At 35.0% G+C, this 14170-nt stretch overlaps 1 protein-coding gene across 1 annotated transcript; it reads right to left on the reverse strand.

Annotated features, from left to right (window-relative positions):
• Window positions 1–11180: 11180 nt before the first annotated feature.
• On the reverse strand, window positions 11181–12383 carry TAS2R10 (taste 2 receptor member 10). The gene is given in 4 exon segments (XM_012558745.2): window positions 11181–11758; window positions 11761–11949; window positions 11952–12095; window positions 12098–12383. Coding segments are annotated over 4 exon segments (924 nt in total). The 3' UTR covers window positions 11181–11453.
• Between the last annotated feature and the right edge of the window lie 1787 nt (window positions 12384–14170).

A 14170-nucleotide genomic window follows, 5' to 3' on the forward strand; every position in this document is an offset into this window, starting at 1 on the left:
AAAAAAAAATACTTGAAATTTCAAAAGGAATCCAAATAGATTAAAAAATATATTTTAAGTTGTAATAAAGTTATCAATGTGATGATAACAAGATCAGGCAGAAAGTCTAATAACTACTGTAATTTTTAAGCAGTGATGGGGATAAATGATAATTCGAGGCTTTTACAACAACATGGTGAAGTGCTTAAGAGCCCAGGATGCTGATCAAAAGGTCGGCAGTTCGAATCCACCAGCCGCTCCTTGAAAACCCTATAGGGCAGTTCCACTCTGTCCTGTAGAGTTGCTGTAAGTTGCAATCGGCTTGATGGCACACAACAACAACATGACAATAGAGATTTGTGGTTTCTGTAGACGAAAAAATTAGTTACTGCCAGTGTTACTATGATTTGTTCCTACTTTCAAAATAGAAGGAAATGCTACATTTGAGTTGAAAGTTAATAAAAGTCAAGATATAATTTGGTGCCCATCCAAGTTCATAGACCTCTAAATTCTATCCATGGACCCTTTCATTTTAGTACCCCACAACTAAAACCTGACTGTTAGGATGCTGCTTCCCCTGAAACCTCTTCACATGCCAGCTGTTTTCTCTTTCAGATCCCTTGTCCCACTAGTCCTGGAGCTGGGGTAGGTGTTTTTCTTACTCGTAACTTTCAGATCATTCTTCCAACATCCTCCATTACATTTCTCATGAAGGGCTCACGGGTACAATATTTCCTGAGTTCGCACATGCTAAAACTCTTTCTCCCCCACCCCGTGACCTTGGTATTTAAAAGAGCATGGCAGGATCCAAAAAAAAAAAATTCTTGACTCACACTTTTTTTTCCTTGAGCTTATTGTTGATTTTGATTTTGCTCTGTTTTTCTTGTTGCTGTTAACGAATGCTCTGATACCAAGTTTGTTTTCTTTCCTTTGTAAGTGACTTAGCTGTTTTTGTCTGATGACTCAGGGGCATTTTTCTTTATATGTAAAGTCTAAAGTTATTACCCACCACACTTTCATAAGTTTGTCATTCTTTGGTGGCTTGCATGTTGCTGTGAAGCTGGAAGCTACACCACTGGTATTTCCAAATACCAGCAGGGTCCCACATGGTGGACAGGTTTCAGCAGAGCTTCCAGACTAAGACAGACTAGAAAGAAGGGCCTGGTGATCTACTTCCAAAAATTAGTCAATGAAAACCTTCTGTATCACAACAGAACCTTGTGTGACTTGCTTGCTTTGGACATGTGATCAGGAGGGATTGATTGCTGGAAGAGGAGGACATCATGTTCGGTGAAACGTGGAGGGCCAAGTCAGTGTGCGAGATCGTCCATGAGATAGGCTGGCACCTTGGCCACAACAATTGACTCGAACGCGCTAGTGATTGTGAGGATGGTGCAGAACAGGGCAACGCTTCCCTCTGTTATACATCAGGTCTCCATGAGTCAGCGTCGACTGAAGGTAGCTAACAACAACCAAGTTACTGCTAGGATATATGGCTAAGCTTACTTTTCTGGATCAGTTTTCCCATGTATACTATGTCATTCCAGTATACGGAGTCTCATCTTTTATTCTCAGAAAACTTTCTTGAATCCTCTTTTCAAAAATTGATTCAGTTCCGTTGTTTCGTTCTTTTCCATTCATAGATTCTAGTTATTTGCTTGTCTTGGACTGTCTTCTATATTTTCCACTTTTGCTGTAGTAATTATTATGACGATGTCTGTGTCATTTTTTGACTTTTTAAATTTCTATCCTTTATGTCCTTTAGAAAACTTTTGTTCAATCTATATCCCATTGTATGCATTATAATTTCTCACCATTTCTAAAGTGATTTTATCTTTCAATTTTTTCTTAATTTCTATAAGCTTTTGTTTCATATCTTTCTGTTGTTTTAACATATCTTCTTTGATTTTTCTTTTCATTTATGTTTCAGGGTGTTTTTCTCTTGTTTAATTCTCTTTGATTGATTTTATGTTATGTCACAGTTTTTGTCTGATTCATAGCTTTTTTATTGAGATATACTTCATATAACATAAAATTAATGACTTTAATTGTACGCTTCCTGGTTTTTAGTATATTCTTTATGTTGGGCAACCATTCCAAAACCAAAATACCAAACCTGTTGCCTGTGAGTTGATTTTGACTTATGGCAACCCCACGTGTTACAGAGTAGAACTACTTCATAGGGTTTTCTTGGCTGTAATCCTAACAGAAGCAGATCAGCAGGCCTTTTCTTTTGCAGTGGGTTCAATCTACCAACATTTAGGTTAATAGTCAAGTGCAAACTGTTTGCGCCACCAAGGGACCTTTGTGCAACCATTTTCACCATCTAATTCCAGAACATTTTCATCACCCCAAAAAGAAATCCTAAGCCTATTAGCAATTAATTCAATTTCCCCTTCCCTCAACCCAAGGCAACCACTCATCTACTTTCTGTCTCTGTGGATTTGCATATTCTGGGCATTTCATATAATAGGTGGCCTCTTGTGTCTGGCTTCTTTCACTTAGCATATTATTTTCAAGGTTCATCCATGTTCTAGCATGTATCAGCATTTCATTTCTCTTTATGGTTGAATAAGATTCCATTGTATGGATATACCACATCATGGCTATTAATTTTCTGGTGTATTTTCATCTGCTGAGAATATTGATTCTCGCGTGTGGGTGTGAATTTTCTTCCCTATGGTGTCTTTGTATGTGTGCTGATATTTAATTTCTGTAGTTGTGATTGTCGTTGTGATGATACATCATTAAATTTTGCGGATATTCCTAAACCAACTATTAGCAAGAGAAACTTTCGGTACTTGAGGGACCAGTGTCGAAGCTGGGTGTTCTCCTCTTGTTCCTTAGTTGATGGGCTTCCTTTTGACTTGCTACAAATTTGGGCATTTTCATTAACATATGACACTCTTCTGTGGGCAGACTTTGTCTTATTTTCTAATCCTATCTTGTGTTTCTTATTTATCTTATTTATCATACAATGCCTCAGCCTTCTATGGAAACTTCCCCGTCTCCCTGAGAAGTGTTGCCTTCCAAAAACTGGCCACTGGTCCCATGCGTTTTCCATGCGCCTTCATTTTGACTCTTCTATTGCTAGTGCGGTTCCCACTCAGATGAAGCCATCTTTTTGTTGGAGTGTGAACTTTGTGAATGGTATCCAGGTTCAGCCACTTCTAGGATCTCTTAAAAATTTCTGGTCCTCTGCACAGATATAGATGGAATTCTTACATCAGTGTCAGCTCTGTCGCCACTCTGCTCATCTTAAGCACTCCTTCCCCCACCCACCCATTTAAACATGAATTATAATTAGTAGATCTTCTATGTCTTACGGTTATGCTGTAGGTTTAGTGTATGATTTTTTTTATTTGTCCTCCTTGGTCCTCTCTCAAGATTTTAAGAGTAGGTTATCAAGAAGGATCAATTCCTGGATAAAGACATCATGCTTGGTAAAGTAGAAGGTCAGCAAAAAAGGGGAAGATCCTCAAAGAGATGAATTGACGGTGGCTGCAGGCTCAAACATAGCAACGATTGTGAGGATGGTGCAGAAACGGGCAGAGTTTCGGTCTGTTTTACATATGGTCAGTATGAGTCAGAGCCAACTTGACGACATACAACAATAGGGAGATTACATCTAGGCATCCTTCATTATAAGAACTGAACAACTCAGAGCTCTCTTATAATAAACATCCAATGAAATCTAAATAGTAATTTGTTATGCACAATTATTCAACTAAAATAAATGAATAGAATTATCTGTCAGAAAATTTACACTGTTCATATTTGTGTGAAATTTTATTTCCATTTTACTTCTTCCACAGAAATTATTATTCTAAAAAGCCTTTTATTAATCATTCTATCATATTTTGCTGTAATAAAAATATGTGTTAGTCAACATATTTTTTTCAATTTTCTGTGACCATAAGGGTCTAGAATTTAAAATTTTTTTCTGGATTGAGTTATCATTACAATTGTTATTAATACAAAGTTTATTAAGACAGCTTTTTAATAGTTATTTAAAACAAAAGTAAAATTTTATACGCAGAAAATACTTGAAAATGTTTAAGTATCTGCAAGCACAAAATAAGAAATAAAATTCTCTTATGAATATTGCTTCAGAAGACTAGATTATAAGAAGCTAGTTAAAAATTATACAAATAGCTAAAGTGAAAATGCCACCTATTGTATCATTATTCATTTTACCAACATGCATGGAAATTATCTTACTATATGTAAGACCAGTGAAACAAAGAAAACTCAAATTTCAATTAATATTATTAGTAGATTATTGATTACCTATCATAAGACACAAAGATTATTAAATAAAATTTTTTTGTTTCAGATTGGTAAACATAAAGGTGCTTAAACATGTGTTCAGTTATAGCATTAATTGGAAACTTGAAGAGAAAATCTTGGACACTATTTTTTAATTAAAGTACCAAAATACACTATTAGGATAAACAGACAAAGTCTTTCAGACATATTTTGGAAAAAAAATAAGGTGTTATGAAAATACTGTATAAGTTTAGGTACTGGTGATGTGACGAAAAAGACAGATATAACCAAAGATTTTACATGAAGAATGTGTTTGGAAAAATATAAGATTCAGACACTAAATATTTTTATTCATTGAGAAAATCTTGTAATCAGAAGTTGCATATGTATTCTTTTATAAAAATGGAACAAAAATAGAATAAAACAAATCAAAGAGCTTTTCTGTGTTCAGCTTCAGTTGAAGTAATTGGATCAGAATGTTTTCTATTGCTGTTTTAAATTGATAGCCAATGTTTTTAAAGTTTATCAACTAAAAGAAGATTGAAAAAAAAAATTTGCTCATTATTGTCCTTTGCATACTTGTTAAAGGATAGTTGTTAGCTTCAAAAGATGATTCTCTTAACTGATATGTCTGAGCACCTAAGTGCTAATCAGATGATATGAAAATTTCAAATAAAAAGTATTATTTATACTAACAATGCAACATTTATGCGTGCTTGAGAAAATCCTTCATAATTATATGTAAATACGCAATATAAAAATATTTCATTGACTTTGAAATTCATTCTCATTATCAAGAAAAGTTTCACATTCTGTTCTCAACGAAAGGGAAATATTAAATTGTTCAGATGGCCGTAATTAGCAATGCAATTTAAAGACATTGAGTCAACCGTAAGAATGGGATTTCCATACTCAGAGAAAAACAAAAAAATGTTATTTTGTTGTGTGTTATGATCAGCTTAAGGAACCTTAGTGGAGCACTGGTTAAAGCACTCGGCTGCTAACCAAAAGGTCGGTGGTTCCAGCCCACCAGCCTCTCCACAGGAGAAGATGTGGCAGTCGGCTTCCATAAAGATTTACAGCCTCGGAAAGCCTGTGGGGCAGTTCTACTCTGTCCTACAGGTCGCTGTGAGTCGGTATCAGTTCAATGACAGGGGATTTTTTTTTTTTTAAATGATCTACTTGTGCAAATGATAAATATTAAGAATTTAAAGATATCCTCATTTAAAATAGTTTAAAGATTAGAATTTGATTGTTGTAATTATAAACATTTGAATATTTGAGGACTAAACTGTGCCTGACCCAAGCCATGATATTTTCAGTTGCCTCATATACATGCAAAAGCTGGAAAATGAATAAAAAAGACCAAAGAAGAACTGATGCCTTTGAATTATGGTGTTGACGAAGAATATTAAAAATGTTAAATATACTCCAGACTGCCAGAAGAACTAACAAATCTGTCTTGGAAGAAGTACAGCCAGAATGCTTCTTAGAAGCGAGGATGGCAAGACTGTATCTCTCGTGTACTTTGGACATGTTATCAGGAGGGACCAGCGCCCGGAGAAGGTCAACGAAAAAGAGGAAGACCCTGAACAAGATGGACTGACACAGTGGCTGCAACAATGGGCTCAAACATAGCAACGATTGTGAGGATGGCCCAGGACTGGGCCGTGTGTCGTTCTGTTGTACAAGGAGTCACTATGAGTTGGAACCAACTCAATGGCACCTGACAACAACATTTTAAACATTATGTTTTAGAAAACATTTCAAGTTTCTCTCAAAAATTTGAAAAGATTATGTAAGAAGTTTTATACAAATTCAGTACTAATTGTTATCCATGTTGTTGTTGTAGAATGCCATACAGTCAATTCTGACTCAGAGCAACCCCATAAGACAGAGCAGAACTGCCCAATAGGGTTTTCTATGCTGAAATCTTTACAGGAGCAGATCACCAGGTCTTTTCGTCCAGGGAGTGGCTGGTGGGTTCGAACCAGCAATTTTTTCGTTAACAGCTGAGTGGTGAACAATTGTTCCACCAGGGCTACTTTTATTTTCCTTAATACTTTGTATTTTATTTGTATAACATAAAGAAAATAGAGCAATTTAAAAACATCAAATCCCGTAGAGATGTTCACCAATCAACTCAGTTTATCCCGGGGTAGTATAAATATTATAGTTTCCATGTAATACATGAAAAAGGGTGGGAAGCAGTGGTGTACAGGAGAGATTAGGGGAAAAAAAAATCCACACCTAAACATACTAAATGAAATTTTTAAAAAATCAAAAACAAAGGTCTAAAAGCTTGCAGATAGAAAAAATAGGACACTCATAAAGGAACAAGATTCAGATGGATATCAGACTTATTGTTATAAAAGAGATAATAATTAATGGCTTAAATATGTTGAAGAAAAATAACTTGAACCTCATGAAGACAGAGTAATATAAAACCTATTTTTGAGAAAGAATATCATGAAATCAGAAATAAGATTACCCCTTTCAAGAAAGAGTCAGCCCCTTTGGAAACAGGTTGTGGCGGTAGATTTGAACTGCCAACTTTTTGGTTAACAGCCAATTTCTTAACCACTGCACCACCAGGGCTCCTCATAGTCTAAACACCTCAACTAAAAGGCAGAGGTTGCCATTTTTGGAGAAAAAAAAGAGAGAGAGAGTGAATCAGGCTTAATTAAAAGGGAACTATAGAAGCAATCATTCAAACCTAAACTATTTTATCATGTATTGTGCTGTACATTGACTTGTCTATGTGTATGGAAAGGTTGAAGGATACAGAATATTTAGGACCTATGGAGACAAAGAATCTATTTGTTTAATAATAAAGTTGGGGCAAAAAGCTGCAATAAATTTAATTTGGCTTTTGTTCTGTATTTATTTTAGGTTATAGCTCTAATCTGATGTGTTTAAAAGGGGTCATCTGTATAACAGTTAAGAGCCTCAGCTCTGGCACCTGGCAACTGGAATTGAATCTTGTTCCCGTTCTTTATTGGTTATGTGATTTGGATTGTGTTTAATTTTTTTTTTTTTCAGGTGTAAAAAAGCATTGGTAATACTACCCATCTCTTAACATTGTTATGATTAAGTGGAGTCTTGCATTCAAAGCACTTTGAATGGAACAGTGCTTACCATATATACCCAATAAATCTTAGCTACTATTTGTTATTGAATTGCTTGACATGCAATTCAAGTAATCGTGACTTTTCCTGGCCAAATTGTTTTGCTATATAGTCTTTCTTGATGCATGTGAATTACAATCCTCTAATCATACCATTTGTACAAATTTCAATGTTTGTGATAGTTACATGAAATCATAAAAAAATGCAGCAAAACACAGAGGGATGGTTCAACCATTACATTTTTTATTTCTCACTGAAGATATAAATAATCTTACAAGGAACTTAGTTTTTTTTTTAACATTTCCTTCATTCAATATTAATGCTCAGTGTATTTTCTAATATTGAGATGACAGGTACATTTCCTTCATTCAATATTAATGCTCAGTGTATTTTCTAATATTGAGATGACAGGTAGCTTTTTTGTTTCCCTACACAATGGCATAAACAAATTGATTCCGACAATATATAAGCCTAAACACAGTGGGATGCTTATTTATATTTGACAACTTATATAAATGTGCAAGTTAAATAAAAATATTCTCAGGTATGTAAGTTTTCAGAATGTTTACTACACATAGACCTTTGTTCAAAGAAACGTTGAAGGATGCATTAGCAAAAATTGAAGTGGGCTGAAAAGAAACCTACATGACTTTTATGGAGTAAAATTTAATAAGGGGAGTTTTGTGAATTTTATGATGTCTAAAGTTCCAAAATATTTTAAGAAAAAGAACATCAATATGTTGTGAAAAATAAAACTTAAAACTCCAGACCATAAAGACATGCAGCACAGGAAAGAATAGAAATAGATAAGAACAAGGACAACTTGTTTTATTTGGAATTAATTAACAGATATTAAAAAAGGTGCCTCATTTATTTCAATTATATTTTCCTGATTACATAAACTACATAAATTATTGCATAAATTATAGAAAACTGTGAAATTTACGGAAGACTAAATGAAGAAAATTAAAATACTCTATAATCCTACTGAAGGTCCCTAGGTGAGCAAACAGTTGACACTAGACTACTAATCTAAAGGTTGACAGTTTGAACCCACCCAACAGCATATCAGAAGAAGGGCCTGTTGATCTGCTTCCATAAAGATTACAGCCAAGAAAATCCTATGGAACAGATCTACTGTGTAACACATGTTGTCATCAGTTGGAATCAACTGGTTGTTTTCTTTTACAGGTTTATAATCCCACTATCCGTAGATAAAGAGCCCTGGTGGCTCAATGGTGAAGCCTAAGCTGCTAATCAAAAGGTTGGCGGTTCTGACCCACCAGCCACTCCTGGAGAAAAGACCTAGCAATCTGTTCCCATAAAGATTACAGCCTCGGAAATGGCATAGGTTTTACTCTGTCCTACAGCGTCCCTATGAGTCTGAATCAACTCGATGGCACACAACAACATCCATAGATAAAGGACTTATCCATCCACTCTATATAGAAATGTAATCGAACAGATTTTAAGAAAAATGCCTATATATCTATCAATCTACGAATCTCGATATCTATGTAGAAACATGTTAACAGTAGTTCTCTGAGTGCTGCAGTTATGTTGTTGTTGTTCGAGGCTGTGAATCAGTGACCACACGCACAACGGAACAAAATGCTGCCTGGTTCTGGGCCATGCTCACAGTCACTTGTGAATGGGACCTTGTGATCGCTAAGATTTTCTCTGGCTGATTCTCAGAAGTAGATCACCAGGCCAGCGATCCAAGTCTGGAAGCTCTGCTGAAACCTGTTGAGCATCACAGCGGCGTGCAAGCCTCCACTGACAGACGGGGGGTGGCTGTGCTTGAGGTGCGTTGGCTGAGAATCAACCGGCTTCCGTCACATGAAAGGCGAGAATTCTACCCCTGAGCCACCTAACCCCACAAACTAAGTTGTTTGCTAAACAGAAACTTGAGTAAAAATTCATAATGCATGTATGGCATAGTAGTAATACATAAGGTAATCACAGAATTGGTAAGAAAACCCAGAAGACACTAAAAAAATAAGAAAACAAGCAGAAAATTCCCAGAAATTATATGCAATTGGTTAATCATCCTACAAAAATGTTAAACCTCACTAGTAATCAAGTATATGCCAATTAAAAGGAGATATTCTCAGGATCAAAGTAACATTAAAAATAATAACCTGAGCGATTTTGAAGTGGAATAAAATGAGTATTTTTTTCACTACTGAAATAATGCAATGGCTCTATATTTATGCAGGGCAATTTATTAATTCTGCAAGGAATTTATCAAATTTCTCCTTATAGGAATTTTCCTTTAAAAATCATTTAAATACTGTATTCTCCATACATTAGTCATATTGGACTTTCAGTTCCTGACACTCTTTGTACCCCTTCTTGCCTCCAGACCTATACCTATAGGAATGCTGCTTCTTCACCCCAGATCCTTCCTGCTCTTCTCACCTTACTCGTACATGTAATTCAGAGCTGAAAATAACCCAGCTCAGGCTCAGAGATACATTCTCCACTCCCAGGACCAAGTCAGGTCATTCGCTTTGCACCCTTTAGTTTTCTTTCCCAACATCACATAAACAGAATTGTTCAAAGTATTCTTTGTTATTTAATTTGTTTTCCTACTAGAATATCTTACCATTATACTTAAGTCTTGTTCATTACTATATACTCAGCACCTAACACAGTTAGTGTTCATAAAATATTTGTTGACTCAACAAATAGCCTTAACGTCCACAATACTCATATTAGGTTTATTTGTAACAGCAAAAACTGGAGACAACCTAAATATAAACAATATAATAACTATTAAGCATGTTATTATCTACCCACAAAATGGGCTATTATGCAGGACTCAGATATGGTGATTACAAATAAATTTTAAAAGCATGGAAAATGAATAAGTTCTGAATAACTTGTATAGAAAGTAGTTGTTTATACAATATAAATTCAGCTAAAAGAAACTTTGTAAATTTAGTTGAAACTGGGTAGTGATAGTAGATTTTTGGTTTTGTTTTTTCTATTATCTCTTAACTATCTGTACTTTCCAAAAATATTATTAGTGTAAAAATATAAAAATGTGATTTGGAAATCTCACAGAGAGCAAATTAAGTCTTTCTATTTCAAATCTTCCAGGCATCAAACCATGAATATAAGAATAATACACCTTTAAAAGTGGCCAAAATAAGTCACTAAGTTCACATCCTGGGTTGGACATAAAAATTCACTTTAAAAATTTGTGTATGAAGGTAAATGTATGAGAATGTAAATGTATGCAAAACCATAGAGCAGAACAGTTCATATTTCACAATAATTCTACCCAGATTCAGTCTTGTGTCCCTTAGTATAAATCTTAGTGACAATGTCGAGTCCTTTGGATCTGTTCTTCTAGAAGAACCTTAACCCAATTCCAATTGATTCATGACCTTTGCTTCATCTCAAATCACTGGATCTGAAGACTATAAAGATTTATTTCATAAGAGCTTCTGATCTTTTCTCCTCCATACAGACAGTCTTTCCTAAGCAATTTTTCACAGAACTACATCTACTACTACTACTATTGCTATTATGTCAAAAACATGCCATAAAAAGAGAACATTGGAATTTAAACAGTGAAAATACAAGTAGAGCTTTAGAGAATTAAATTGTACACTTGCAAGAAGCACCCATGTCTCTGTCTCTCATTGCCATGGTCTGAATGTCAAGACTGATCATATATTTCTTTTGTCTTGGTTTCTTTTTCTTCAGATCTTCTTGGTGAAAATGTGTCCGTACTTCAGGGAAGTCAGATAAAGCACAATGAAAAGTCTTGTTTCAGTACTTATTCCTACCATCATATTATTTACAGTGTATAGTCTCCAGGCTGATGTTCTTCCTCTGGTAGATGTGTCAGAAGAAGATATAGCAGGGTAGGGAACCCGACTGAGTCACGGAAGTAGCATGCAGGATTAGAATCTCGTTGAAAAGTTTGGTTCTCTGAGAGGTTATCAGGACAATTATGGAAGATTTCAGTGATGTCCAAGAACACAATTAAAACCAATGCAAGAACGTGGTACAAATGAAATATATCTTCAAACATTTCTGCACTAGATTATTTTCCTACAATATCTATTTCTCTCCAAGCCTGTCCATGGAGTGCCAAGATTTTTGCCTTTTCTTGAAGCATTTTAATGGCTGCTGTGCCTTCAAAGAGGCCTGATTTAGCTGGTTGTTTCCTAGAATTAGGATAAATGAGTGGCCCCAGGGATAGATGATTGTTTTTGCCATGACAAATAAAAGCAGCAGTTTATTCTCTGGCACAGTTAAACATGAAATTTCTATGGCAATGCCTATAAAATGCAAAATAAAGACGACAAGGAAAGACATCAAAACTTTCATTGCTCTAATATGAGCTTCTGTGCTGGGATCTCTGGATCTGTGACACTCATTCACATCCTCCTGTTGTGTCCCCAAAGGGAACTGATTAACAAGAAACATGTAATCAAGGATAGAGTAAGAGGAAAATGACCCAGGTTGAGGGAAACCTGGCTCATAAAGACTTCACTTTTGTTCATGTTGAGCTGCCATGTTCTGTTTCTTTTCGAGATTCTGTAATCATGAAGATTGTCACTACTTGTGGGAAGGCAAGTAACTGTGAAAGAAGCAAGGATCCCATGACAAGGGGAAGAACCCTATTAAGTCCACCCTTCAGCCAGAGAAAAAGGCGCTGGGAAAAACTGGCTATCTTCAGAAAATAAAAGATGCGGAGGTGGTGGCAAACCAGACACTTGACTGACCGATAATTATCCATAAGCAACTAATATATTCAGTTAAGTCACTGGAGACATACATATCTGGAGAAAATTTCTTTAAAAATCCATCTGTGACTGTTATCCATATCAGACAAATTCTAGAAAGAGCTAAGCCAGGGAGAATGCAGTCAATCATACAGAACTTCTTATTCTTGACACATTCAATGCAGTTTACAAGTCCGGTAAATCCATTCCCTAAAACCCCTAAAACTGATTCACACTCTGTAATAAAAATGACACTTAGCATATTTACTGGTCCCTAATACTGTTTCTGTTACATCTATTTTAGATTACCTGCTGCAGAATGGGGTATATATTGACTGCTTGATGGAAGAGTAGTTTTCTTTTCTTTCTTTATTATAAAAAGACTTTAAAATGCCTGAGTAATGCACTGTGATGGGATCTGAATTGTCTTCATGGAGAGCCTTCCAGTTACTTCTGTAAAAGCTTAGCTAGCCTGGAGAATGTGCGTCCAGACTGAGTGCCTACCCGCGATTTGTGAAGACACAGATGAAGGCTCATGTTTCATGGGTTTGACTTGTTCTCCTAAGACTATTTTGCATTTATTAACCTGAATAGTGGAGTCTGGGCACCAAAGAAATATCTACAAGATTGAAAACACAATAGAACCAAAAGTTGAACTTTGTTGGACTGTTTTTTCAATATCAACATTATCATCATCACCTATGTTGTGTTTATAATCACAGTTCAGACATGTGAAGAAAAAACAGTGTATAGAAATGATTGATGAATTTGGCCACTATAGAAACTTACTCTGAATAATAAAAGACACAAAGAAACACATTTTCTTAATTTTTTTACTCTAGTGTTTCAGACAGGGAATACTTCACATTATAATAAAGAGGACAATAGATTGTAACCCAGTCACATAAAAATATTTAAGACCAGTTTGTGTTAAGGTAGGTTCTAGAAGTCATTTTCTCATATCGTTAAATATGTTTTTATCTTTTGACTTTTAATTATGTTTTAAGCTCCTCTCTGGGCATGATAAATTTCAAGCATATTACCTCACAAAATTGTTGCTGTGTTTGTATACCCATAGATATTCCATCCGTGAATGCAAGACATTATGTTGATTGCTATTTTCATGAAAGTCTCTCGGGAAAAGTTCCTTCATGTAGCCTATTTCTATTTATTTTTGCTGGCATCCATTCATTCATTTATTCAAAAAACATTTACTGAGTGTCTATATATGTGTTTCAAGTCACATTTCAAATGCTAACAATTAATCTGATTAATTCCCTTTGTTTGTGGAAAATTCTACTCAGTGTATAAGGTTAATATAACTGGAAAAAAGTTTTCTTTTCCAATTATCCAGCAGTATTTATCAAACCCTGACTTCATGCTGAGTTCTCCAATATAGGAAATAAGTAGAGAAATAACTCATTTAGTTAAGCTGTATAACTTTAATAATTATTACTGTAATTATGTCGATTAAGTTGAATATTTCAATTTTTTCTGGCTGTAAGAGCATTTTTTTTTTTTAACATTTTAACCGGTGCCCTCAGATTTTCTCTATTCTCTTTTCAGGGACAGTTCACTTCCAGTGTTACCATACAAACTAAGATGTAAATGTCACATACCAGCTTAAAGAGAATTTCCATTTACCAGAAATCAAAATTTTATGCAAAGTAGATGAAACTTTCATGGTAACTGAATCTCAGTCATCAACAAACGACTTTGGAAAGGAAAATTTTAAAGTAATTTTTTAAAAAAAAATTTGGATAAAGTCATGATATATGCAGAAGCTTGGAAATCACAAAAATAGCTTTGTAAAAAGAGCCATTTCAATATTGTTGCCATTAAGAAACATGTAATTATCATTTTCTCACGTCAGTAATATTCTCTATTATGATTATCTAAGAGAGTCACATATTTTGACTGTGATTCCTTAATAATTCCCTTTCTCTTAGAGCTTAAGATGTTTCCAATCAAACAGTAAAAGGTTTCTCAACCTTACCACTCTTTACATTTTGGGCGGGATAATCTCTGTTGTAGAGGGCTGTCCTGTGA

This window comes from Trichechus manatus, unplaced genomic scaffold, assembly GCF_000243295.1.
Source record: "Trichechus manatus latirostris isolate Lorelei unplaced genomic scaffold, TriManLat1.0 scaffold00184, whole genome shotgun sequence".
In the NCBI taxonomy this organism is placed as follows: Eukaryota; Metazoa; Chordata; class Mammalia; order Sirenia; family Trichechidae; genus Trichechus; species Trichechus manatus.